The sequence below is a fragment of the Engraulis encrasicolus genome, chromosome 2 (genome assembly GCF_034702125.1).
Source record: "Engraulis encrasicolus isolate BLACKSEA-1 chromosome 2, IST_EnEncr_1.0, whole genome shotgun sequence".
NCBI classification, from domain to species: Eukaryota; Metazoa; Chordata; class Actinopteri; order Clupeiformes; family Engraulidae; genus Engraulis; species Engraulis encrasicolus.
The window spans coordinates 38,522,985-38,550,565 of NC_085858.1; the positions used below are offsets into that span (position 1 = coordinate 38,522,985).

The 27,581-nt window shown below is 45.6% G+C and overlaps 1 protein-coding gene across 1 annotated transcript in view; it reads left to right on the top strand.

Moving 5' to 3' along the window:
* prr15la (proline rich 15 like a) overlaps window positions 1–17,343 on the top strand; it is a 29,739-nt gene extending 12,396 nt beyond the window's left edge. The window contains exon 2 of the mRNA XM_063215372.1: window positions 14,893–17,343. Coding sequence (XP_063071442.1) covers window positions 14,957–15,307 — 351 coding nt within the window. The 5' untranslated portion in view covers window positions 14,893–14,956 and the 3' untranslated portion in view covers window positions 15,308–17,343. The remainder of the gene's footprint in view (window positions 1–14,892) is intronic.
* Window positions 17,344–27,581: the final 10,238 nt, after the last annotated feature.

The following is a 27,581-nucleotide window of genomic DNA, read 5'->3' on the forward strand; positions in this document are numbered from 1 at the left end:
AGGTAGGATTAAAGACAAGGCCAGCTGTTGGACAGTCAGATGCACATAGAGAAATAGAGCGTCAACAGTGGTTAAATAGACTTGGCTGGGAGTCATTAGGATAAAGTACACAGACTGGAGGCACTAAGGCTAGGATGGCTTAATAAATAAATGGGCAAGGTGGGCATCAGCAGAAATGGGTTGGGCGGGCAGGCAGCAGCCAAATGGGCTAGGTAGCGGGCAGCAGCAAAATGGGCAGGTGGACAGGCAGCAGCAAAAAAGGACTAGGCAGATGGGAGGCAGCAAATAGGCGTGTCAACGATGGTTAACAGACTTGTCCGAGAGTCGTTAGGATAAAGTAAACTAGACCGTGTCACTAGATGGGCTAGGATGGCAAATAAATAAATAAAAACAGTGAATGGGCTACGTGGACGGGCAGCGGCGAAATGGGCTAGGTGGACGGGCAGCGGCAAAATGGGCTAGGTAGCGGGCAGCAGCAAAATGGACTAGGTGGACAGGCAACAGCAAAATGGACTAGGCGAGATGATTGGATAAGCTCAGCAAGCAATTGGATCTCGTTACCGGACAGGTGGGAGGGACGCCGGCCAGCGCCATGTTTGCGTAGCCAAATGCTCTCATTCGTTCCTATGGAAGGCTTTTTGAGTGCTCCGTCTCTTATGCAGGCCGTCTCTGGTAGCGGGCAGCATCAAATAGACTAGGCGTACAGGCAGCATAAAAATTGACTAGGCGGACGGGCAGCAGCAAATGGGCTGATTCTTTAGGATCAGTGCTGCTCTACTCCAGAGCCCAGAAAGGCAGCTGATTGACAAGGACTATAGAATATGCAGTTGGCAGCACAAGGTGACAGCGAAATCACTACATCATCTAGACGCGTCAACATAGAGAACACTGCTAACATGGCCTGAACACCCACACAGGATCAGTGCTACTCTAGGATCCGGAAAAAACAGCAGGTTGACAAGGACCACATGACAGCACACAATAAGCTGGGCCTCCATGATGGCAACCAATAGCTAGAATGATGGACAGATACAGTTGTAGGTAAAGCCTATCCGAGAGCAGCAAGGAGACCAGAGATGGCGACAGTCAGCAGAAGCTACATTGAAACAATATGAGCAGGCAGCCGCTGGCTAGACTCTAAACCGACCAATGAAGCAGCCGCTAGACTAAACCAAGTGAGCCCACTGCAGTTAGCTGCACAATACAATCCAGCAGATCTGACAGCATATAGATAATATGACCGGAAGCAGGCGCAAGACCCAATGCAGTTAAACTATGTGAGCCAGCTGTAGTTAGACAGAGTATGAGCCAATAGCAATTGCAGCACAAGGACTACTCAGGGCAATCAATGCTACCATGAACAACAGAGTCAACATGCTCACAGGGCGAACATTAGCCAGACAGCACGATTACCATCCTACGAAGCAACACAGGCGACCATTAACAAAACATGAGCAACACTAGAGTACACTTGCCGAGCAAGCAGAGCCAATTCAGACTATGAGCTAACAGTGCCACCACGACTACACAGGGAAACAATGCCAACAGACCACAGAAGCTAACAGCATTAGCAAAAGCCTATGTATACTATGCAGTTGGCAGCAAAAGCAGACGAAATCAGCAAAATTATCCAGACACGGCAACATTCTACACTACACTACAGCAACATGATCTACACTAAAGGCCAACATGACCACTGATGCAGCCTCCCCCAGCAGAGGCCACGACATGGCTCCATGAGCATGACGAGGCCTAAACGTGCTAAATAAGACCCAACATGCACGCCACTACCCAACATAACATAATAGCCTACAGTTGATATTGTACGATGCAGATAGTTTAACCAAAGTGACCGGAATGAGGGGAAGAGCTAATAATGCCATACAGGCAGCACAAGCACTACTGCACAACCAAACCGAGCTAGCAGAAAGATACACAGCCATGCAAGGTCACGGTTAGGCATATAACCAGGCTTTAACAGATGAGCAATATAGCCATGCCAGCACAGCCTACATCAGCCAGTAACATAAAGACAATGCATCCCTTGCTAGTAGTAATGACGGACTCCAGACAAAATACTTACACTACATTGGCCAAAACAGCAGGACTGACTACATACCAGCACAAACAGCACTGAGTGAAACAGCGACCACACTATAGCCAGGCCACAGCCAGAGAACCTACACAGCCCAGCCGGGACTATGTCTATACACACTGCAAGCACCTAGACTAGCAGACAGGAAGCAATGGTTCACTAGAACATTATAGTGTAGGATACAGAGCTAGCAAAACTTGGCCAAACAGGCCTACAGTAGGCCTACTATAATGCAGCAGAGACAACATCCCGAACATTGCAGACAACTCAGAACTATTATGCTAATTGCAACTCCCCAAAAACTAACAGATGAATAGCCAGGAAGCAGTAGATACAAAGAGCACATCAATGTAGGCTATAGGCCTAGAGCTGGCACACTGCAAATGGTCACAGGGGGTGCAAGGGGAATGCGTTGAACACCAGGAATGCCAAAAACAAGACGGATAAGCAGCAGTCACCAGCATATAAACAGCTAGAGTCACGGAATAAAAAGAATGCATAAATAAATGAATAACCACAGGTCCCGAAAGCACGGTTTCCAGCAACAATCAATTCAAGCCACGCCCGATTAGAAACACCTGTGGTTTTGTTACAAAGTGACAGGTGACCGGCGAGGACGGTGGAACAAACATATTACTGTAATTTAAAAAAAGCACATTGTATGACGTCTCCCTTACCAAACTATTGTGACAAAGGAAGCATAGGCTATTCAATCCAACCGTTTCAGAGCACGAAGCACAAACGCACAGGGTCGCCAGATTTCTATAGGCTACACTATACCGCCATGCGACTCAAAGCGCAAAATAGACTAGTACTCCATGCGACAACTTTCACGTGAATGTTAAATGAAGATGGATTTATCATCCCACGGCAAAGGTCAATTAAGCACCTATATCAAACGCCAGCAGACGGCAAATGCAACAAGTTAACCATCAAATATTCACCTCCGCAGAGAATTATGAATTCATATTGTAAGCAACTGAAACATGCGTGGTGAAAAGCAGCAAGCCAAAATCCGGTTTACCATCAGGGTGGACAATGACAAGAAACCAAAGCGATTCAAAAACGGCGTGCGAGGCATTTAAAGTGATCAGATGGGAAGCCCGAGGCAATGTAGATTACAGGCATAGCCTAAGCCACTTATAGGGCCTATTAACTTCTGCAACACATTGAAAGCGTTGACATGCAGCCACATGCAGACAAAGCACAGAACATGACATTGGCCAAACATCACCAGTTGCAGCTGAAAACAGATCGAATGTATTTATCACTGCCGAGGGGGGAAACAAAGAGAGAGCAAGTTCACCAAACGCGCAGGTGCGGAATGTGATGAAGCAGTTTGTAATATTAAAATCAGCGAAAGCTCAGAGCATGGGAAATTGTAGACCTACAGCCAGCAAAATAAATAAACTGGGGTAGGCGTCACAAAAATCTGTTTGAACGCCCTAGAGGACGGCACCGCACGGAGAAAACAATCAACTGTCCAAATTGAGATGCGTAACTTTTGAAATCATAGGTGTAGGCCTACTCCCTGTCGGAACGGAGGCAGAACTAACGAGGCAACGAGTCAAAGAAAAATGTGCAGCCTACCAGAGATGAAACAATATCGACAAAGAGAATGCTAAACAACGTGTTCAGAACTAGGCATCAGAAAACAAGCAACCAGCAACACCAACTCTAGCAAAAACCGAGCAGCATACAGTTGAGAGGAAGTGGATAGAATTTAAAAGGCGTGCCGAAGCCGTGTGGCCAATCGCTAGGGAAGAAAGATTATCAGCTGAGGGAATGCACCTGGATCAATTAGGAATTAATTAGATGAAGGGGAGGGCAGCAAGCTTCTTGACTATCATGGCCTGGCCAGAACTGACGTTAGTACTTAAATTTGTTACAATGGAGGATTTATTTTTATCCACATGTTGCGTTTACACCTAACCAGGAGAAAAAAATACCCTGCTAAAAAAATATCCTGCTACGTGGAAACAGCACCTAATTTGCATAATACATTACAAGCTTGTGGCTAGTAGTGATTGTATTAAGCACCCTTAAGCCCCCACATAACACAAGTTGTTGAGAAAGCACACAAGCACACATACAGTACAACACACAAGCACACGAGCGTGCACGCGCACACACACACACACACACACACACACACACACACACACACACACACACACACACACACACACACACACACACACACACACACACACACACACACACCTTTTTATCTTTGTGGGGCTCTAACAATGTGCTAAACTGTGCCCAAACCAAAACAATGTCTAACCCTAACCTGTCGGTGAGGAAATGTTTTTACACTTTTACTTTTACCAATAACGACAAAACTACCCCAGCAAAAGAGGTCAAAACATGTGGTGTCCAGGATTTTGGCCCCACATGGAGCGAGGGTGGGCCCCAGTATGTGAGTGTGCTCCTATAGCAGTGGCCTCATAAAGTTAGACACACACACACACACACACACACACACACACACACACACACACACACACACACACACACACACACACACACACACACACACACACAGGCAAACTCATGCGCAAGCTCACACACGAACGTGCACGCACACACACACACACACACACACACACACACACACACACACACACACACACACACACACACACACACACACACACACACACAAACATTGTGTACCTTATATTACCTCGTCAGAATATTTATGTTGCGCAAACAAACGCATCTCCATGCAGCAGGTCTTCAATTTAGACAGTAATCTCCTCGTGCCGACAAACACTCATTTCCAGACAGAGTCCATTACTCTGCTAATACATGGCCCCTGCTACAAGTTAGCTCTTGCTGCCATCATTTTGCTGTTAGCAGATGACCACATCGGAATGCATTACTAAAGGCCCTCTGTAATGTCGTAGTTGTGTAGCATTACGTAGCCTAATGTCTTTCGAACGACTATTACGGCGTTCCAATGGCGAAATGGCATGCATTATGTTGCTTTTCACCACAGGACGCTTTTGCAAACCTCAATATGAACGGCTGCATTAAAAGTAACCTATGGTTTAATGGCTTAGACAAGTATCCCGCACAATTCATAATATTGCTCATAACGTTTCGGTCTTTCGGACCTTCCTCTGGCTCATTTTATGGGGCTACGAGGAATGCAGCCAGGATGTACAAAAGCCAACTCTATCTATATATAACTGACAAACGGTTGTGTCTACAAATGTTGCACAATACGTGTAACCTCTCTGACCTCACTTTCTGCTAAACGGTGTTGCGAAATCTAACGACGTGCGGCCGTCTTCAAAGAGCCTCTTCGGCTTGACCCGATGTTGACCTGTCTACTTGCTACTTCCCCTCACCCCTTTGAGTGACGGCGGTTTTCAACCAATCACCGGTCATGGGCCATGATTGACAGAGGGCTCTAGCCAATGCTGACCTCTCAGTGACCCTGAGTGACACAGGCAGGGCCGCTGACAGCTTTGGCTGGGCCCGGGACAAAGTCCTGAAAGGGTCCCCACCCATACATTCAATGTAATGAGTACCCAATTCTGGGCCCCCCATCTCCCTGGGCATGGGACAACTGACCCCTTTGTCCCCTCTGTCGACTCCCCTGGACACAGGGCTGCAGCCAGTCCTTGACCTCGGTCACTCAAGTGTCCTGCTATTCCGGTATCTTGAGGAACAACCCTCACCTCCCCATTCACATTAGCTCAGCCGGATTATCGGTTACCTCATCTGGCTGGCTGACTAATTCACCTTCTCCCTTTCGAGAGGTTTTCGTGCAACACGAAGCTGGACTGAAACCTGACTTGCTTAGCTTGCTGGTCCACTGAGTGCACTGGCCTCTGTGTGTGTGTGTGTGTGTGTGTGTGTGTGTGTGTGTGTGTGTGTGTGTGTGTGTGTGTGTGTGTGTGTATGTGTGTGTGTGTGTAGTGTTACAGGAAATGGGTCTGTGTGTTTTATTAATGGAATGATGGGTAATGGAATGTTCAGTAACTGGGCGGTATGATTACGTGAGAGACAGTGGGTCAGTCAGCGGTAGCAGAGATAAGCTAGGTCTTCTTTATTTTTCATGCCCACTGTTATGCCTATGTTTGTGTGGAGACGACATTAAACATCCTAACCGTTCACGGTGACAACGAGCCACGTTATTTCGGGAAGGGGAATCTGCAAGGATATCAACCGGTGTTTACCCCAGGAGCTTAGATGAAGCTCTGGCCCCTGCTAGCGCGTGAGAAGGCAGAAAAGGTAACACTGAGGGCTCGTCCACGACAGATCTCCTTTCACGTGAGCGGTGAGTTGTGCCACGCAAAGAGTGAGCAGAAGCATTAGCTGATGCTAGTCGTACCGTAACAAATGAACTGTGAAAATGGCTACTGCCCGCGAGGAAACTGATGTCGGTGATACACCTGTAAATGTCACGAATTACTCCAATCCGTTCATGTCAATGACTGAAGTGAAAGAAAACCCAATATCTTTTGCCGAGTGGCTGAGAGAGTATGAAGTTACTGTGAATCCGGACACTGAAGGGAAAAGTGTGAGACAAAAGCAAAGCCAAAACCCGTTCTTAACCCACGACATCATTGAAGATAGTCAAGATACCCACAGTCAAAACGTTAGTCCAAGTGCAGCCCGTGAGGCAGACGTGAACTATTCTGATTCTCATGCGACATGGTCAGACATCCCCACTACTCATGATAAAGATTACACGCCTGTACATCCGAGCACACCTGTAAATTCCAACCATCCACGGCTGTCACAGTTCAAAAACGAAGTTATCACCAGCACCCCTGCCGTGCCACCACACTATCAGACCAATAGCAATGCCACAGCTGCTTTGATGTGTGTGATGAACCATGCAAAAACAGAAATAAGACACAGGGCAGGAGGAGTGTACACTATGACTTAAATTCGGATAGCGAGGAGGAAAGCAGCACTAAGAGAGAGAGAATCCCTGTCCTAAAACCAGGCCAGTTTGATGGCTCAAGTTCATGGAGAGAGTTTTTGCATAGGTTTGGGAGCTGTGCTAAAGCTAACCACTGGTCAGCAGACACAATGACTGTCCAATTGAGATTCTGTTTAGTAGGTGCTGCAGGTGCTGTTGTGCACAAAAATCCACGATCATCTCGATGGGACTACAAACGCATAGTGGCAGAGATCGATGCAGTGTATGGGCCATCTTCACAGCATGCTGCCAGCATTGGTGTTGAGCTGAGGAGGAGAGTCCGTAAGCCGGGTGAGTCATTGCATGCACTGAGGGATGATATCTATGAGAAAATTTCCATTGTATATGCAGATCGCTCAGAGGCAGAGCAAGACACCATGGGCGTGGAAGTGTTCATCAACGCCATGGGTGATGCTGAATTAGTACAAAAATTACTGGAGAAAAATCCACGCACTCTGGCCAAAGCCTATGAGATTGCCCATAATTACGAAACTACTAAGCGGGCTGCTGCTAGTGTGACTCATCACATGCAATATCGTGAACCTCCTTCAGAGCGGAGAGCTAGGGCAGCTACAATCCGTGAGTCTGACAGTTCTGAACCAGAACAAGTTATGCGTCCCATGCTGTCAGAGGTGCAACACAGAGAGCCTGAGCCAGTTTTGCTCAGTACACAAAAACCCAGGGGGACTTTTAAAAAGAATGTCAATTGGGACAAAATCCGGTGTCATAACTGTCAGGGCATTGGTCATATGAAGCGACGCTGCCCGTCCCCCAGACAACCAGTCCAAGCTCGGGCCATCTCGGGAGCACCTAATGTATCTGAGAACCAGAATGCCCCAGCAGTTCTGTGTGTGAAGAGTTCAAGCCCCGAAATGTGCATACATGTGCTGTTGTATGACAAAGAAATATCTGCTCTGTTAGACAGTGGTGCGCGAAGGAATGTTCTGCCCTCCGAATGTTTTGACAACATCGATAGCAATGTAAGGCCATCACTCCAAGCATCTATGGTACAGTCCCTTCAAGGCATTAGCTCAGCTAACGTGAACGTTCGTGGAGAAGTCTATTTACCCATTCAGATTGGCTCTCGCACAATAAGTGTGAACTTCCTTGTGGCTGACGTAGCTGAGAACACGGAAGCCATCCTGGGCCATCCATTCTTGGAACAGTCACGTGCACGCCTTGACTTTGGCAGCCAGAAAATTGTGTTATTTGGAGAACAAGTCCCATACTTCAACCCGGACAAGAAACCAAAAGTGCACATTGTTAGAATAGCTCGTACGACTGTACTGGAGTCAGGATATGAATACATTGTACCTGGGAATGCTTACTTCCGCGAACCAATTGGGGGTGATGTGCTGCTGAGTCCCACCAAAGGGTTCGTGGAGAAGCATCGTGTGCTCATGGCCCGTGTCGTGGTGGACACCCCCCCAAACAATCAAGTCCCCATCAGATTATACAACCCAGGTGCAGCACCTGTCAGAGTGAAGAAGGGCACCATAGCAGGTGTTTTACAGACCGCCAATGTCGTTCAGCCCCTGCAGGAGAGTGCTGAACACAGGCCCACCTCTCACAACACAGGTCAGAACTGCAATGTCCCTGTCCATCTTCAACAGCTATACGCTGACAGTTGTAACGAACTGAAGGAAGCAGAGTGTTGTAGGCTCGCAGAGCTGCTTAGTGCGTACAGGGATGTTTTCTCCACGGGACCACAAGATCTCGGCCGAACAGGGTTGGTAAAACACGACATCCAAACCCTGCCTGGGCCACCGGTGAAGCAGCACCCACGTAGGATGGCCTTTGAAAAACAAGTGGATGCAGACAGCCAGATCCAAGCGTCCCTTGAGAGTGGATTGGCCTCTCCCAGCCAGAGTAGCTGGGCCTCACCGATAGTTATGGTGCGGAAGAAAGACCAAACATTCCGTATGTGTGTTGACTATAGGGCCCTTAATGAGCGCACAGTGAAGGATGCCTACCCGCTACCGAGAATCCAAGACACCCTGGATACCTTGTCAACAGCCAAATGGTTTAGCACTCTAGACTTGGCATCAGGCTACTGGCAGGTAGAGCTCACCCCCAGGGCTAAGAAAGCCGCTGCCTTCTGCAGCCGGAAAGGTCTGTTTGAGTGGAACATCATGCCCTTCGGCCTCTGCAACGCCCCGGCAACGTTTCAGAGGCTGATGGACCGCGTCCTTGTTGGCCTGCAGTGGGAAACTTGCCTGGTTTACCTTGATGACATCATCATCCTGGGAAGCGATGTGGAAGAGATGCTCCAGCGCCTGAGCCAGGTGTTTGATCGCTTGCGGCAAGCCAACCTGAAACTAAAACCTGGAAAATGCTGTCTCTTCCACCGTGAAGTAGCATACTTGGGACACATTGTCTCCGCAAATGGTGTTGCTACTGACCCTCAGAAGATTTTGAAGACCCAGGAGTGGCCAGTTCCCACCTCTGTGTCAGAGGTTCGTCAATTTGTAGGCTTGGCATCCTACTACAGACGATTTATCAGGGACTTTGCTGCAGTAGCCTGTCCCCTGTACGAACTGACTAAGAAAAATGCCTCCTTCAGATGGACACCTCCATGCCAGGAGGCATTCGAGAAGTTGAAAAACCTCCTCACATCAGCACCTATTCTGGGCTATCCACGTGACAGGGGTGAGCTCATTCTTGATACAGATGCCAGTAATGTCGGGATTGGCTCTGTCCTTTCGCAAGTGCAAGATGGCGAAGAGAGGGTCCTGGCCTATGGCAGCAGACGGCTGTCCACCACAGAGCAAAACTACTGCACCACCAGAAGAGAACTTTTGGCAGTGGTGGAATTTGCAACACACTTCCGGCAGTATTTGCTTGGTAGGCACTTTATTGTGCGCACGGATCATAGTAGTCTCCAGTGGCTAATTAGAATGAAAGAGCCAGAAGGTCAGCTTGCTCGATGGCTTGAGAAGCTTGGGGAGTATGACTTCCAAGTCGTGCACCGCCCTGGACGCTATCACGGGAATGCTGACTCGTTCTCCCGGAGGCCGTGTAGAGAAATCTGCCCTTGCAAGGTGCCCGACCCTAACCAGAGCAAGAAGAGTTTCGCTCACCAAGCAGTGCAATGTGACTTGGGCCCCCTAGCCATGGATCTGACCACTGAAAGCTTGCCTCCAGTGATGGACTCAGTGGGGGTAGACACGCACAAACCATCTGGTGATCATGGCGACAAAGAGGCAGTGCGTGTGGTACAAGGGGTTTGTTCCAGCACCACCTCCAGTGTCCAGCAGGCCTTCCATGGTTGGAGTCAAGATGAATTACAGGAAGCCCAGAGAACGATTAAAACATTGCACCCATCATCCAGTTGTTGGAAGACGGACAAGGGCGGCCGCCCTGGGTGCAGGTGTCACATCTTGGCGCTGCTGCCAAGTCCTACTGGAGCCAATGGGACAGGTTGTACCTGAGGGACGACATCCTGCTGCGCCGGTTCTACAAAATGGAGGATGCTGTGTTCTACCCCCAGATCATCCTGCCCCAGGCGTTCCAAGATGAGGTTCTGAAACAAATGCATGATGGTCCAGTGGGTGGACATTTCGGGGTGAAACGCACGTTGGACCGGTTGGAGACAAGATACTACTGGTTCGGCATGAAGCAGGATGTGACTGTATGGTGCCGCACCTGTAAAAGCTGCGCTGCTAAGGCTCGACCCCGTAAGACACCCCGAGCGCCTATGGGTACTGTCCGTGTCGGGGTACCCATGGAAAGAATTGCTATTGACCTCATGGGCCCTATGAATGAGACAGACCGCTACAATCGTTACATTCTTGTAGTGCAAGACTATTTCACAAAATGGGTCGAAGCATACCCGTTGCCTGATGAACAGGCAGTTACTGTAGCCGAGGTCCTTGTTAGTCAGTGGGTCTGTCGCTTCGGGGCCCCACAAGTGCTCCACAGTGACCAAGGCTCCAATTTCCAGTCTGAAGTTTTTCAGAGAATGTGTCAGCTCCTCGGAGTGGAAAAGACCAATACAACTCCCTTTAGGCCACAGTCTGATGGGCAGGTCGAACGGTTTAATGCTACTCTCCAGAAGATTTTGTCTGCCACTGCTGAACGCTGTCATTGGGAGTGGGACCTCATGATCCCATTCGCTCTCATGGCCTACAGGGCTACCACACACAGCTCAACAGGGTTCACCCCAAACATGATGCTTTTCGGGCGGGAGGTAGCTGAACCTATTGACCTGGTGGTAGGCTTGCCACCCGGCCATGAATATGAGACGACACCCCCACAGTATGTGCTACAACTTCGGCACAGGTTCGAGCTTGCTCACCAAATTGCGAGAGACGCATTAGGCCAGTCAGTACAACGTGCTAAGAAGCAGTACGATAAGCATGCCCATCGAAATCACTATAACACTGGAGATGCAGTCTGGTACCTGATTAAAGGCACGAAAAGGGTGCGCGGGAGAATCACAAAGTTCCTGCCATCCTACGATGGGCCGTACTTCATATTGGGCCAGCTGGACGATCTTGTGTACAGAATTCAGAAATCTCCACGAACCAAAGTCAGAGTCGTTCACCATGATAAGCTCAAGCCATTCCACTCCCGCACTCCCCTGGACAACGGCTGGGTGCTCAAGGCGGCTGAAACATGGCAGCCCACTGAGACTCTGCCACCGGCGATCGAATGGGACCCTGGCGATTCCGAGCTGGATTTGTCCAGTTTGTTCCAGACCAGCACCTGCAATGCTGATTCTCCCGAGCATGCATCAGGCGAGTTACTCGCTACCCAACCAGACACGTCTGCTGTCCCGGAGGGACGGCCTAGTGGGGGTAGCACAGTGCATCAAGGCGAGCCGTCGCCTTCCACCCAGTCGACTAGCGGTCAAGTGTCGGGCGGGAGACCAAGAAGAGATGTGAGACAACCCAATAGGTTCGGTGATTGGGTGGTTTCGTGAACTGTAAACCATAAAAAAAAAGACTGATCTAGTATGTTCGTACTAATATGTTCATGGTTGAAAAAAAAATGGCTGTACTGAAACTTTTGATATTGCATTGTACGTGGGCCTTAGTCAGTGTAGTTGTAGTTTTCTAGCTAATGTGCAGTATTGACCTTTGATTGTCTTACTATATGCTGTGATGATAGCCCCTTACTTCTCCAGGTAGTACCGAAGCAGCTTGCTCTCAGCTATGCTGTTGGGTGATCATGACCCAGCGACACTGTGCTACCCCCTTCCTACAACCATTTTGAGCTCAGCATCGATTATTCATTCTACAGCGCAGGACTGTGCGAAACCCCTGCTAGATTTCTATGGACTGTACGCTAAAAATAAGTTGTCACTGGTTGATTCAGTCAGGGAAAAAAAACCTCCTTGTCATGTCCATTTTATTGTGATGAGTGTATTTTTCATTGTATATGATGTCTGCTGGAGTGGTGTTAGGTTTAGTCACCATCCAGAGTGGGGGTAGTGTTACAGGAAATGGGTCTGTGTGTTTTATTAATGGAATGATGGGTAATGGAATGTTCAGTAACTAGGCGGCATGATTACGTGAGAGATAGTGGGTCAGTCAGCGGTAGCAGAGATAAGCTAGGTCTTTATTTTTCATTCCCACTGTTATGCCTATGTTTGTGTGGAGACGACATTAAACATCCTAACCGTTCACGGTGACAACGAGCCACGTTATTTCGGGAAGGGGAATCTGCAAGGATATCAACCGGTGTTTACCCCAGGAGCTTAGATGAAGCTCTGGCCCCTGCTAGCGCGTGAGAAGGCAGAAAAGGTAACAGTGTGTGTGTGTGTGTGTGTGTGTGTGTGTGTGTGTGTGTGTGTGTGTGTGTGTGTGTGTGTGTGTGTCTGTGTGTGGACAGTCCACTGAGCACATAGGTTCTGTGTGTGGTGTGTGTCTGTTTGCATGCATGTGTCACCAATCTACCTTCGTGAGGCCACTGCTATCGGAGCACACATACTGGGGCCCTCGCTCCATGTGGGGCCCAAATCCTGAACCCCATGTGTTTTGACCCCTTTGGCTAGGGTAGTTTTGTTGTTACTGGTAAAAGCAAAACTGTAAAAGCACTTTTTAAAATCACTGACAGGTTGGGGTTAGGGATTGTGTTAGTTTGGGCACAGTTTAGGATTCTTTAGCTATTGTTAGGGTTAGCATGAATGGAAGGGCCCCCCAAAGATATTAAGGTTGGGATGTGTGTGCCTGCGTGTTTGCGTCAGGCTTGCATGCGTTTGGCATGAGTGTGTGTGGGTGAGTGTGCCTGCATGCGTGTCATGTGGGTGTGTGTGTCCCCTTGGCTGGTCCTCTGGGTCTGCCATATGGCGCCTATTGAGTAACACTGAAAAATTTAGGAGCCACCATCACCATCACCATCACCATCACCCCTGGTAGAGATCTGCATGTCACTCTCACGTTAGATTCTCTCTCTCTGAGAAGGCTCATGTTTCAAATGTGTGTGTGTGTGTGTGTGTGTGTGTGTGTGTGTGTGTGTGTGTGTGTGTGTGTGTGTGTGTGTGTGTGTGTGTGTGTGTGTGTGTGTGTGTGTGTGTGTGTGTGTGTGTGTGTGTGTGCGTGTGTGTGTGTATCAGTCCTCTCTAGGCAAGTCCCCCAACACGCGCGCGCACACACACACACTCACACACATTCAATTATCTATGACACCCCACTGGCCTGCTAGTGTGTAGAGATGACCCATATTTAGGGAAGGTGAAAGTTCAACTGAATGCAGACTGGGTTGTGCAAAAACCTCACGATTTAATTGCAGAGCTCTTTTCTTCATTCAGATACCTACACCCATAATACATTATTTTTTGGGGGACTTTTTGGCCTGTATTATTACAGGACAGTGTGAGAGTAGACAGGAAACGATTGGAAGAGAGAGATGGGGCAGGACCGGGAAATGACCCCGGCCGGATTCAAACCGGGATCCCCGTGGGCAATGTAAGCCCAAATGTGGGGGGCTTAGTGCGCTGCGCCACATCGCCCCCCACAATACATTCTTGACTCCAAATACAAACCATCGATAGACTGAACATCACTTCATCACTTCACATCATTTTCGTTGTCAGCACATTGAACTTGCACGAGAATTCTTTGCGGGAATGACGTGGACGCATTTTTGTGCAGAAAAGTGCATGGAAAGCATGAAAAGAGATTACTCCTTCCACAACAACAGTATGGTGGCTGGCAGACAATGAAAGGCATTAAAACATGCGTGCAGACTGAAAATTAGCCTTGGCTATAATCTGTCTCAATTGTATGTCATGCACTGTCCCAGCTAAATAAACAATAAATGAATGAATGAATGAATGAATGAATGAATGAATGAATGAATGAATGAATGAATGAATGAATGAATGAATGAATGAATGAATGAATGAGTGATGAGTGTAAAAGACAGACTTGAACACACCTGGTTTTACCACCTGCAGATGTTTTTTCCCCCAAGCAACTTAAATCCAAACAGACGTAGTAGGTGCTTTCATCCAAAGGGATGTGGGGTTACATGCTTTTGGTGACTATTTTGAATCAATGTAGGTTTAAATATAGTGAAAGAATAAGGAAACCATTTTCCTGGCAGAAAACTCAAAGGTACAGACCAAAAAATGGAAAATCTTGCTATCTGTCTCGATCTCTCTCTCTATCTTTCACTTTCTCTCTCTCTCTATTATTCTCTCTCTCTTTCTTTCTCTCTGTTCCCTGGATCTCTGTCTCTCTCCCCCAGATTATGTCTTTCTATCTGTCTGTCTCTCTGTCTCTCTATCCCGTCTCTCTCTCTCTCTCTCTCTCTCTCTCTTTTGAGCATAAAACCTCCAATTGTTCACTGATGAACTTCTCGAGTATGTGACAATAAAAAAATCTTGTATCTTGTCTCTCTGCAGGTCTCTCCTCTCCTGGTGAGTGAGTGCGTTGTGTGGTGTGGGCCGCCTTGAGTTGAGTTGAGAGATGACGGAGCCGGCCCCAGCCCCCAGCTGGTGGAAGCTGACCTTCCTGCGCAAGAAGAAGTCTGAGCCCAAAGTGCTGTATGAGATCTCGCCCGAGTTCGGCACCAACAACACCACTGGCCCCGGTGGCGAGGAGGACGCGCAGGGCATCGCGGCGGCGGACGAGAGCCAGTTCAACGCTCGGCTAGAGAAGATCGTGGACAAGTCGGCCACCAAGGGCCGCCACGTCAAGGTGTCCCACTCGGGCCGCTTCAAGGAGAAGAAGAGGATCCGCTCCACGCTGGCCGAGAACCCGGAACTGTTCCCCGGAACGCCCCAGGCCAGCGACGAGAACCAACAGCGCTCCCAATAGGGGGTGGGGGCGAGGTGGGGGGGACTGGAGGCTTTAAAGGTACTAGCTGAAGTTTCAATGGTGTGTGTGGGTGGGTGGGTGTGTGTGCGTGTGCATGCGTGTTGGGGGGAGTTTGGATGGTATTTGAACCAGCAAAAGTACCAGAAGAGAGCTAGGTCGTTACCAGGGGCGGATCTAGCCATTTTTGGGCCCTAGGCAAAATATAAACATGGGGCCCTCAAAAATCATTCTTTAAACACCTCATCAATTGGCATGGAAGGAGTGAAGGTGCTATTGTAGCGATTTGTCTCGTATATATCTTCGATTACTTTAAATAAGTGACAAACATTTTGTGTGGTTACTGTGACTGGTGTGACAGTTTGGGGGCCCCTTTGGAGGGCAGATTTGGTCGGGGCCCTAGGCATTTGCCTATGTTTGCCTAATGGTAAGTCCGCCTCTGGGTTGTGACGTATAGTGGGTACTGTATATGGGGGTTGGATGAAAGGAAAGGTTCCAGATGGTTTCAGCAATGTCAACCAGCAGCATGAAGAAGGTTCAGCCTTGAGAACCATCAGTGGTTCCAATAGAGGAGGGGTGGGGACTCTGGCTTTCATCCAAGTCAAATCTCACGCACATCCAAGTAGGACTTCGGGTGCAGGTTCAAAAGCGTGCAGTTGAGGTAACGTCACACAAGTATAAAACGTCACACAGGTATAAAATGGAGTAAATGGGAGCTCATCGGTGTGCGGTTCTTTTCATTACCTGGACTCTGGTTTTCATGTGACTGCGCTGACTGTCACTGTCCTCCTTATTGTCCTGCCTGTATTGTATTGTGTCTGTATGTCACACAGAGATAATGGAAGTGAGGGCAAACAGAATCAAATGCTTCTGGGAAATGGATAGCTGGACAGGTGCGCTGGTAGTCCATTGACATGCTACACAAATCCATACATAGGACACATAGGTGTATTTGTGCAATGTACACACAGACACGGATACAGACATACAGACACACAGACACACACACACACACACACACACATACACACACACATGAACGCACACACACACACACACACACACACACACACACACACACACACACACACACACACACACACACACACACACACACACACACACACACACACACACACACACACACACACACTGCGTAACAAGGTACAGTATAGTGGTTAGACTCCATACATAATCAATGTGCCCCTCGCAGAGGAACTATCCGGTGTTATGAGGGCAGGCCTATACCAACACCACCAGGGGAGCTCAATAATTAATACCCCAAGTCAACACATGCTTGGAGTGCTTAAAACCCAATACAAGGTATGTGTTTTTAGCACACTGTGGCTTTAATGTCATCCGTATTCAACTGTAATTTGTGCTTTTGTCCAAACTCAATAGTTTACATACATCTAACATCCACAGTTTCAGCTTGCGTAATCACCATGGAGCTCTTGATCTCTCTACTTGAACGTGATTGGTTGGATGGTGTCCATGGCGCCTTTTACAGTTGAATCATTCCGGTGCTCAGATCAAAGAACAGTAAACATGCACATGAGATTATGGAGGAAAATACAGTTGGAGTTTTATGTTTTATCAAAGACAATGAAAGATTAAATTCAAGATTTACGAATGAAAAGAATTACAGATTTATGTTTGATCATCACATTTCATTTGTTGTCAGGGATTTTTTATGTCATAGTTTTTCAGACCATTAGAATGGCAGTCGTGTAAAGCCCTGCATTCATACTCCAGTGTTCTAATTTCTTATATTTGTGTAAATACAAAATAAATGGAAATATAACATTATGTTCATTCTGATTGAGTTTAGCAAGGTATACCAGTAGTCATTTGGGCTTGAAAGTTGAATTTTAATTGTGATTAAGTTGCCGTTTTAAAATGACATTACCAAATTGTTTTGTGTGCTATGTAAAAGTAAACCGTTTTTTATTCAAATGTACATTTGAATTAATTTTGTAAAATATGAAGGAACTTAAGACTTTTTGATATGTTTTAGAAAATAAACATATTTGCTTTAATCCCTTTTGCTCTTCTGTTGGTTCACATTTTGTGTCTTGTGCGTTAGTGTCCACTGATGTTGATGACATCCAATGACTAGGCTCTCTGAGATTGTATACTATGATGACATCCATTCCTGTCCATTCTGTCTGACTTGCCTCTGCTAAAAGAGCTGGGTCAACAGTAGGCCAACAGTACGAAGTTGCACTCTGTTCATGATATTGAAAAGCATTACATTAAGTTAAAAAAGTTAAACCTAAGACTTGGTAATATGTGCCAAGTAACCACTTTTACATTGATCTTAGCAGTCTAGTCAACAGTACTACTATACAGTAAGCCAGGGCTGGGCTGGGGGAGAAATAGGGCCCGGGCACTTTTGCCTTAAAGCCCCCCTCATAATTAGCGGCACAGAACTGTCTCACCGGTGCGCCCCGCACCCTCATGGGCCCCTATTTTCAGAAATGTAAAAAATATATTAACAATTTTTTTTTTACATTTCTGAAAATAGGGTCCCACGAGGGTGCAGGAAATGCCTGCTATGCCAGATGGCCAGTCCAGCCCTGCAGTAAGCCAAACAAGTAAAGTAGCATTCTGCACTCCGACCGCACTATATGGATTGCATGCCTAGGACATGGCCAGAAGCGGTCCAACTACAGTATGCATGATAGAAGGACTAACACGACCCTGCAGTGGCCTAACGGTGAGGCACTCTTCTACCATGCGGCCGACCCGGGTTCGATTCCCGGCCGGGGTCCTTTGACAGCCCTTCCCCGTCTCTCTCTCCCCACTCGCTTCCTGTCACCAAAAAAAGATTTTAAAAAATCTCTAAAAAAGAAGGACTGAAACACCACACAGATTACTCTCTCGCCCTCGTGGCTCTATGTGAGTCTACAGTAGGCCTGACAGAAGGGGGGAAATCTGTACTGATGGGACTGGCTGGTACTTTTCCTCATTTCGAAAACCTCAAGCGTTTGGCTACAGAACAGTAAGTGTGGAGCGGCCTAGACTAAGCTTCCTGGCTTTAGCCCAACACAAACTAAACGGATAGGCCCACCTCGCCTTCGTGTCTAGTTTAATTCACTGGATGATGAGATGTATACAGCCAAACCTTCTCCAGCCCACACCAACCTATTGCCTTCACAATGCCCATTTCATTCTGTATTTTTTTTTCCTTAACATTTATTCATACATCAATTTATTGCAGGAGACAAGCTGGTTCATTATGTGTGTGGTTTCTATTCAATGTCTGACCTCTTTTGCCGAGAACATGTCCACAGTTGCTTCCTGGTAGTCACTTGACACAAAGCGGACACGATATTATTCCCTAACACAACGCCAGAACAGCTAAATCATTTGCCAGTGTAAACAAGTGTTTATGAGAGAGGAGGAGAACAATGTCCATACTTGTGTTGGCTTTCACCCAGCACCTTACCAAAAGGAAGCAGGACGTGGTGCAGTGATATGTTGCTACTTTACTGCCACCTGCTGGAGAGTTTAACTTACTGAAGTGACACCAGTGCTTGAGGTAGGGGGGGGACTCAGGGGAACTCACTCAGTTCCTCATAATTTTCATCACCAGCATTCAGGCAGAACTTATGCTGTGCACCGCTTTTTATAATTGGGGAGATAGAAAAAAAAAAACCTGGAATTGTTCCTGCACCTCTTTTTTTCCACTTTAAAGTGTTTATGAAACGAAAACAAACGGTCATTCCCATTAAAGCCTTGTTTTTTCTGATAGCATCGATGAGACTTTGAACCCAATCATCCTGGAGGAACTTGTGAAAATGGCAACTCAAAGTGTGAATTCTGTGAAATTTGGTGTGACTAATGAGCTGGGCTGTGACATCATAGAGGGGAGTCCCTGGTTTGCTAGTATGGCGATCTGAGAAAACAACACACATTTGATGGACCCACATCTTAAGGAACCAAAATTCTGATACAAACATCAGCGTGTCGAAAAACCACACATCCAACCTCATGAGAAAAAAAAAACAGCAGCACAAATCTATTTCAGAGGCACTGATACATCTGCAGAAAGTGACATGTCTGACAGGCGAAGTGACGATTGTTGACATAGCCTGACAGTTCGTTTTGTTTATGGTTACGGTTGCTAAGGGCGCTTTGCCATGACCTACAGATGACATGGCGTGTGTATTTGTTGACAAATGGGGGGCATTTTGATTCAATTGCGCGATATAGTGTGATTGAAATGCATGTAGGCTACATGCAAAAATATCATCAACTAGAGAAAATCCGGAGGTATTAGGCTGTTGGAAAAACACCCTATAAAGCCTGAGTCCTCAGCATATTTTTAGCGTTTATCATTATTATTATTTTTTGTGCTCAAAGTCACAGGCGTCGCGTGTCCCTCAGCCGGACTCTGAGGACGAGGTGTGTCCAAACGTCAGCCACACGTGCACCACAATACTAAAAACAAACAATCAACGCTTCAAAGTAGGCCTACGCTATGTGCATCTCTGTTTATTCGCTAAGCAGTAGCCCAGTCTGTGAGTTGGCTGTCCTCGACTGAGAGCACCACGCTGATGTGCGGATATCCTCCCGAAGCCAATGTATTGACCAGTTGAATGGCAATCAATAAAAAGTGCATATTCCGAGAGCATTCGCATCGGTTTGGCATGTAATGTGCATTACCCTTTCCTGAAAACAACATACAAAGCAGATGGACAAGGTAAAACAAGTAGCCTAAAGCAAAGCAGTGCACTCACCTGTCTTCGTGCCCGAGCAGTTACAGGGGCAGTTTCAGTCTGCACGCCGGCGATGTCAATTGTTGGAACTGCTTGAGGCAATAGCATTCTCTTCAGTCCAACCATGCCCGCTACCTCCACATTTGTGGTGAAGCACAAGGGGTGGAAATGTGCCGAGCACAACAGTGACCACGAGCTTGCTTCAAAACCACGCATTGGATCCACAGAGCCCTAGCTTGATTTAGCCTTCTCCTTGTCGGCCACAGTTCCATCATTCTTCACAGAAGGGAACTTGTGCAAAGATATTCCTTCTGTCAAGTAGCCATTTTTGCAGCTGGCACCGTTCGGCCCTCCAGCAACACACTGCTTGACACTGCGCTTTGTTTTGGTACTAGCCGCCATTGATCTGAACAAGGTGGAATGAGGTGAACTCACCCCTTCTATGTCACGCATATCATTTGCATAAAATTTGCATGTCACCAAAAAAAACACTTTTTGGGAACGTTTTAACATGACTTTTAGGACAAAATATCACCCAGACAATATCCCATTTTATTCACAAGGCTTAGAACTTTCAGAATCTGTCCTGGAAATGGTCAAATTCCTTTACTTTGTTTTCGTTTCATAAACACTTTAAGCACAAGCGTGACACCAACACGGGGGGAGCTGTAATCTTGTCATTACATTGTGTAACCACTGGAGGGCAGTTTAATCCAATGTTTAACCCATGAATGGAAAGACCCACAGGGTGTCATTGTGACACAGCAAACACTGTACTACACAACGTATTTGCATCCATGCATGCCTCATCTGTGCATTGGGGCATTGTGTCAGAACAGTACCATGCTCAAGGTACCCATTCACAGAGGAGGATGGGGGGGAGAGAGTGCTGGTTATTCAGCTTCCTCCTGGTGGTGTTGGAAATCGAATCGGCACCCATGGAGTGCATCTTAATATGCCACCTTGCCTCCTCCACTTGCGCTTGTCTCCTCGCCCCGCCTCCTGGCCCCTCCTCCGTGGAGAAAACGATAAAGTTTCCCAGCTGTCAGCCTAGCCACAACAACTTTTGAGGGACTGTTTTTCATTCACCATCCCAATTGCAAACGAGAAAAAGACTCTACAATTGAGCTTTTGCAAGATATTGAAATATAATGCTGTTGTCAGTGATGTCATCATGACGAGAAGCGAGTGGAGGAGGCAAGTGGAGGAGGCAAGGTCCCATATTAAGATGCACCCCTGGTCTCTACACACTCAACCTCCAACCATGGGTGCATTCCAATATGTGACCTTGCGTCCTCCACTTGGGCTTGTGGCCTCACATTTTGCTGATGCCCCGCCTCCGTGTAGAAAACAATTAAGTTTCCCCGCTGGCAGCCTAGCCAAAACAATTTTTGGGGGACTATTCAAAAGTTGCCTTCACAAGTTTGCACTGCTCACTTCAGCTACTGCTCCCCACCTCTCCCCCCTCACACGTGGTGTGCTAGTAGGTCAAACTGATGCGAGCATATCGTCTCATGCATATTTGTGGCCGACTGTAAATGCGTTGTGTTTATTACCACCCACATCGTGACAACAAGTTCTCGCTCACAAGCTGTCGATTGCACCTAATGGCTGCACTGCTACAGTACAGTCTCAATCACATACCCAGATTGACCTTGCTGGACTGGGCCCTACTCCCTACTCTAAATGTTTTGAAAGAAAACAAGAATGAAAAAGAATGAAGGCATTCTGGGACGTGGCTGTAAAGAAAGGCATCTTTAGCCAGGGGTGAAATGCTCAGTTTGCCTCAAGGGGTTCTTTAGACATGCAAGATCAAGTGAAGCCACTCTGACCCTCAGAGGCAGGGAGAGCAAAGACCGGTGACAATGTTGTTTCAGTGAGAGTAGGTGAGGTGCGCGCACAAAAATGCACTTGGATACGTCGTGCACCCGTGCGTGTCAGGTCAAGTCATGTCAAGACAAGTAAAGATTCATTGTTGTTTCAGCTTTATTATAGGCCTACATACACCATGGATAGCGAGATGAATATTTCACCGGAAAGAACTGGTTATACCAATGATACAGTAAGTCCGTCCTTGGGTTATACAGTATACAGAGCTGTTGAAACACAGGAAATAAAGAAGGAAGGCAATATTATAGTAAAGTACAGCCGTATGCCATATTTGGATGCAAACACACATTCACAATAATGATTTCTTTCTCTCTCTCTCTCTCTCTCTCTCTCTCTCTCTCTCTCTCTCTCTCTCTCTCTCTCTCTCTGTCACACACACACACACACACACACACACACACACACACACACACACACACACACACACACACACACACACACACACACACACACACACACACACACACACACACACACACACAGCACTATATCCAGGTGTGCTGCACTAAGCACTAAAGACAGACATTAGAGGTCAAAGGTCAAATCTCTCTCTGAGTTAAGCCAGAGAGACTGGATAAGGTCAGGGTGAATGGACCTGATGAGAAGGCAGGGTTTTGACCATTCGGGTGATCTTTTAAGGGCACATCAGGTTGAACTTTAACCTCAAAATGTTCTGCCACTGTCATCTACAGTAGGCCTATGTAGGTTATGGCAATGTATATTCAACTTGGATGGACTTTTGGCTTTGCTTATAGGCGTGGGAATTCAATGTATCTTTATCAAGCTAAGTTCATGTTTTCCACCCAAGAATTCAACAGTTCTAACAGATAGAGGTGTGGATTGGCACTGCCCTTACGATTCAATTCGATTACGATTCGGGAAGTAACATTTCGATTCGTCCGATTCAGCGGTGCATTGCAATGTATTACATTTCAGTCATGAGACAATATAAGCAGTCAGACAGATACTGAACAACATACTGGCTGCTGTGTGCATCAGTGTTCAATGCTTTGAAGTGCTTGGATTTAATTTAAAGTTAAATTGCCCCAAAAATGTCCATTGAAGAAAAAAATGCCACATTGATTATTGAATTGCCCCGAATTGTAATGCATTGCCGAATCCATTATTGTCCATTATTATTGTGACATCACTAACAGATGTCCTACTTTATTATTTTATTTTGTTAATGATTCATCTCACACACACACACACACACACACACACACACACACACACACACACACACACACACACACACACACACACACACACACACACACACACACACACACACACACATGGCCACGAACACAAAGTGCTGCACAGGTGAGCTGCACTAAGCACTAAAGGCAGACATTACAGGTCAGAGGTCAATTACCCATCTCGGTGTACGGTCAGGTGAGATGAGAGTTCTTGACCACTCGTGTGACCTTGTCAGTGCCCATCAGGTTGAACTTTAACCGGACTGAAAAGTTCAGCCATTCCCATCATTACAATCAATGACGTGTATATAGGTCAGTGATTACAATGTATAGGCTAAAGAAATGCTAAGTCACTGAGTAGTAGAGATGCACAGATGGTGGATTAACCACAGATTGGGTGAATGACATGACGAAAAATAATATTTTAATTAAATTTGAGGGGGTTGTGGTTGAAGACACTACGAATATCTGATGCATCTTCAATAGACCTAATAATAACTAATCTGAGGCTGGAGCGGTTTCCATTTTGAAAATCCGTGAATAAAACGTTCATGCAAATGGATAGCGGGAGGATAGCAACTTCGAGAAGTGGTTGCAGATGAAAAAATAACTCATTTGCACATCTCTACTAGCAAAGTGCTTTTTGAAAGCGTGTGCATGATAATATAGGATATCTTAACTAACATCAGGCACATGTAGATGTCACAGTTATTTGAGTTCTAATACTGTACATGTGGTACAGTGCACAAAAAGATTAAATGAACAAATCTGAACTAAGTAGAACTACCTTTTGTAGACGTCAATACTTTTGTAGACTTAACATAGACAGTCCATTATACGTAGACTTTACATATACACAGTTTATTTGTAGGCCTACTTACTAGATTGAGACATAAATGCTATTTATAGAAAATCAAATAAATAGCTTCTTATCAGACTATTTCTAGTACTACTGCCTAAAGAGGCCAATTGATATGGTAGCACCCTGGTTCACCATTCCTTACTATTGCTTAAGCTGTTGAAGATGCAGATTTTCCGAAGTAGGCCCAAACTCCTCTCGGATCAGAGAGAAAATGTAATGATCAAGCTTCTGTAGAGTTCATTGCAGGAAAGCTGTCAAGAAAATACCACAAAGCAATGGATAGAATTATAACAGTTAACTGTTTACTACTTTTTTTTTTTTTATTTTTTATTTTATTTTAATTATTTATTTCTTCAAATGCTACTATTACTATGTCAGAACGCTATAAAGGACTTTTAGAAAAAGAACAACAAAATACCTCCTCTTAATGTATGTTCTCTACAAGTCTTCTGTTGTCCAGTCTTGCACTTTAAATGTCTGTATGAGCAATGTCTACGTCCATACTGTCTATGTCCATGTATGAGTACTGTCTATGTCTATACTGTCTATGTCCTTACCTAGAATTAGTCTATGTCTGCATGGGAGAGCAAGAAACGCAATTTCAAATTCTTTGTATGACCAGTGCATGTAAAGAAATTGACAATAAACTTGACTTGACTTGACTTGACTTGACTTGACTTGTACTGTAGAGATATGTACCTTACCTGTGTGTGTGTGTGTGTGTGTGTGTGTGTGTGTGTGTGTGTGTGTGTGTGTGTGTGTGTGTGTGTGTGTGTGTGTGTGTGTGTGTGTGTGTGTGTGTGTGTGTGTGTGTGTGTGTGTGTGATCATCACCAGGCACACACATTTTAATGGCTGTGGTGGGATGGGAGGGCCTGCTAACATTACTGGCATACTTACAGTAGGTAGTATGCAAAGAATGATGCTCATGTTGCTTGATACTAGCACGCTCGATACTACATGACTGTAACTAACCGTTAATTTGATTATATATAGTATCCTATGACTTCTTGTTACAACATTCATCAACATACATTAACATTAATTTTCAACTTCAATGAATTTATCAATATGTGATCCAATTTGTTCACGTGCCCATGTGGTAAAATAGAGTAGCGTACTTTGCTCTTCTTAAACTGTGTTATTTATTTCTATGTGCCATACTACTACCACTAAATTAGAATGTTATACTAGGACAATGGAAAAATGGTCACTACAAATTACTTACTTCAATATTTTTTTTCACAATGCTATTACGGTATTACTTTGTCAGACTGTCAAAATAGGACTTCTGAAAATGCACAGCAAATACTTATTTTTAATATAGGCTATGTTCTCTACATGTCTTTTGTTGTTCAGTCTTGTACTTTAAATGTCTGTACTGTCTATGTCTATACTGTTTATGTCCATACCTAAAGTATGTCTATGTCTGCATGGGAAAGTAAGAAATGTAATTTCAAATTCTTTGTATGACCAGTGCATGTAAAGAAATTGACAATAAACCGACTTAACTTGACTTATTAATCCTGAGGGAAATTAAGGTGTATGACAACTTACATAAATACATAAAAACAGAAAAAAAGACATCTCTCTCTCTCTCTCTCTCTCTCTCTCTCTCTCTCTCTCTCTCTCTTTCTCTCTCTCTCTCTCTCTCTCTCTCTCTCTCTCTCTCTCTCTCTCTCTCTCTCTCACGCACGCACGCACGCACGCACACACACACACACACAAGGTAAGGTAAATGTCTCTACAAGTAGGCCTACACAGTAAACTGTTATAATTCTATCCATTGCTTTGTGGTTTTTTTTATCCATTTTAGACTGGAAGGAGAAGGACGAGGAGAAAGATGGACAAAAAAGACACTGCGGGCTAGTCAATACAGACAGAGCTTAGGTAAACGTATCCTCTCAGACTGAAAGTCACATGTATGTAGATGACCTTATTCGACTTTTGTTCACCTGTGACTCTGTAATTGACCTCAAGGTTAAGCTGCTGTGTCCCTTAGCGATTGCGCTGGTGACATATAGGTGTTTCTGCAGCTGCTGGCATGGCCGCCGGATTATCCATAAGGGCCAGCGGCACAGTGCCCAGAGGCACCAACCATTTTTGAGCAATGAGGGGGCATCACACTACACAATCTTTCCAAATTTTGTTCATTAAGTGTGTGTGTCCGGGAGACACACACACACACACACATACGCTAAATATGGCCCTGCTGCTGATGGTGCAAATTGAGTGTAATATTTCAGCATTTCTGGAAATAAGATAGCTGGTTCCCTAGGATTCGTGATAATTGCGAGCTTGGAAGTAGCAGTAATATCTCCAGACTCAGAGAACTGCTGAAGGAAAGGGATAGCCTACAGTTATTTAAGGGAGGTGGATGACGAGCTTATCTGCAGAAATGGTGGAATATCACTTTAACCTTTTAGAACCCACAGAACGTACTCGGTGGCTATGTTTACGTGACATTTTTCATTCCAAATTAATAATTCAGAATTATATAGTTCCAAAGAGTTTTCTTTGATCTATCGTTTAATTCCGAATTGTGAACTGTTTAAATGACATTTTCAAAGCGGAATTAAGTTTTATCCTGAATTAAATTGAGTTAATTCTGAATTAAATGTCTCATGTAAACGTGGCCACTGTACTGTCATTTCCTCTCAGGCCTTTAAACAACAGTACAAAAGCCCTGAACAATGGAAGCATGTTGCAACACTATGCTCGAATGCTTTGGGCTCCCTGAAACTGTATGTATGTAACATAACATGTTATATAAGAGTGAAAAGGCAGGCTGGAGATGAGTGAGTGACTGACTGACTTCATGCTTGACAAGCACGCACACTTACGAAATGAGGTAAATAACATTGTTTTACTTACAACACAGCTAAATTATGCCTCAGGGCACTGTGGTTATGTAAAGCAACTTCTCTGCCAAACACGTGCAATGTGAGCAGAGGTGACAATCATTTCAAAGCAACTAGTGTTTACAGGACAGAGCATTTGAAGAGTTCAGATGCAAAACCCCCTAAGTGCCATTTCAGAAAAGAATCTTAATTCATTTTTATTTAATACAAAGCTATCAAAATTGCATATTTCTTTATTTTATTTATGTAATATAACTATTTATATGTATTATCAAGTACATGATTGTAAACCAAACCAACAACGGGGTTCTCTAAAAATATAGAAGTGCCGATCTTCAGAAATGGAGTTAGGGGGTTTTGCATCTGAACTCTTCATTTCTAAAATCAATTCAGTTGTTCATTATAGCAGGGTGAGCACTCACTCTGGATGAAGTTTTCCTCCTGCCTTTGCATGAAGAGGCTACTAATGCATGAGCACCAGTGGTGTCAACAAAAAGCAATTCAGCAATGCATTGCAATTCGGGGCAGGACAATTCAATAATCGATTCAACAAATGTCATAATCGATGCAACATATTTTTTCAAGTTTCAATTACTTCCTTGGGCATTTCCGGAGCAAATGAACTTCAAATTAAATTAAATCACTTCAAAAGCATTGGAAACTGCAGGACTGATACACATACTGTAACGGCCAACAATAAAATGTTATTCAGTATCTGACTGCTTGTATTGCCTCATGA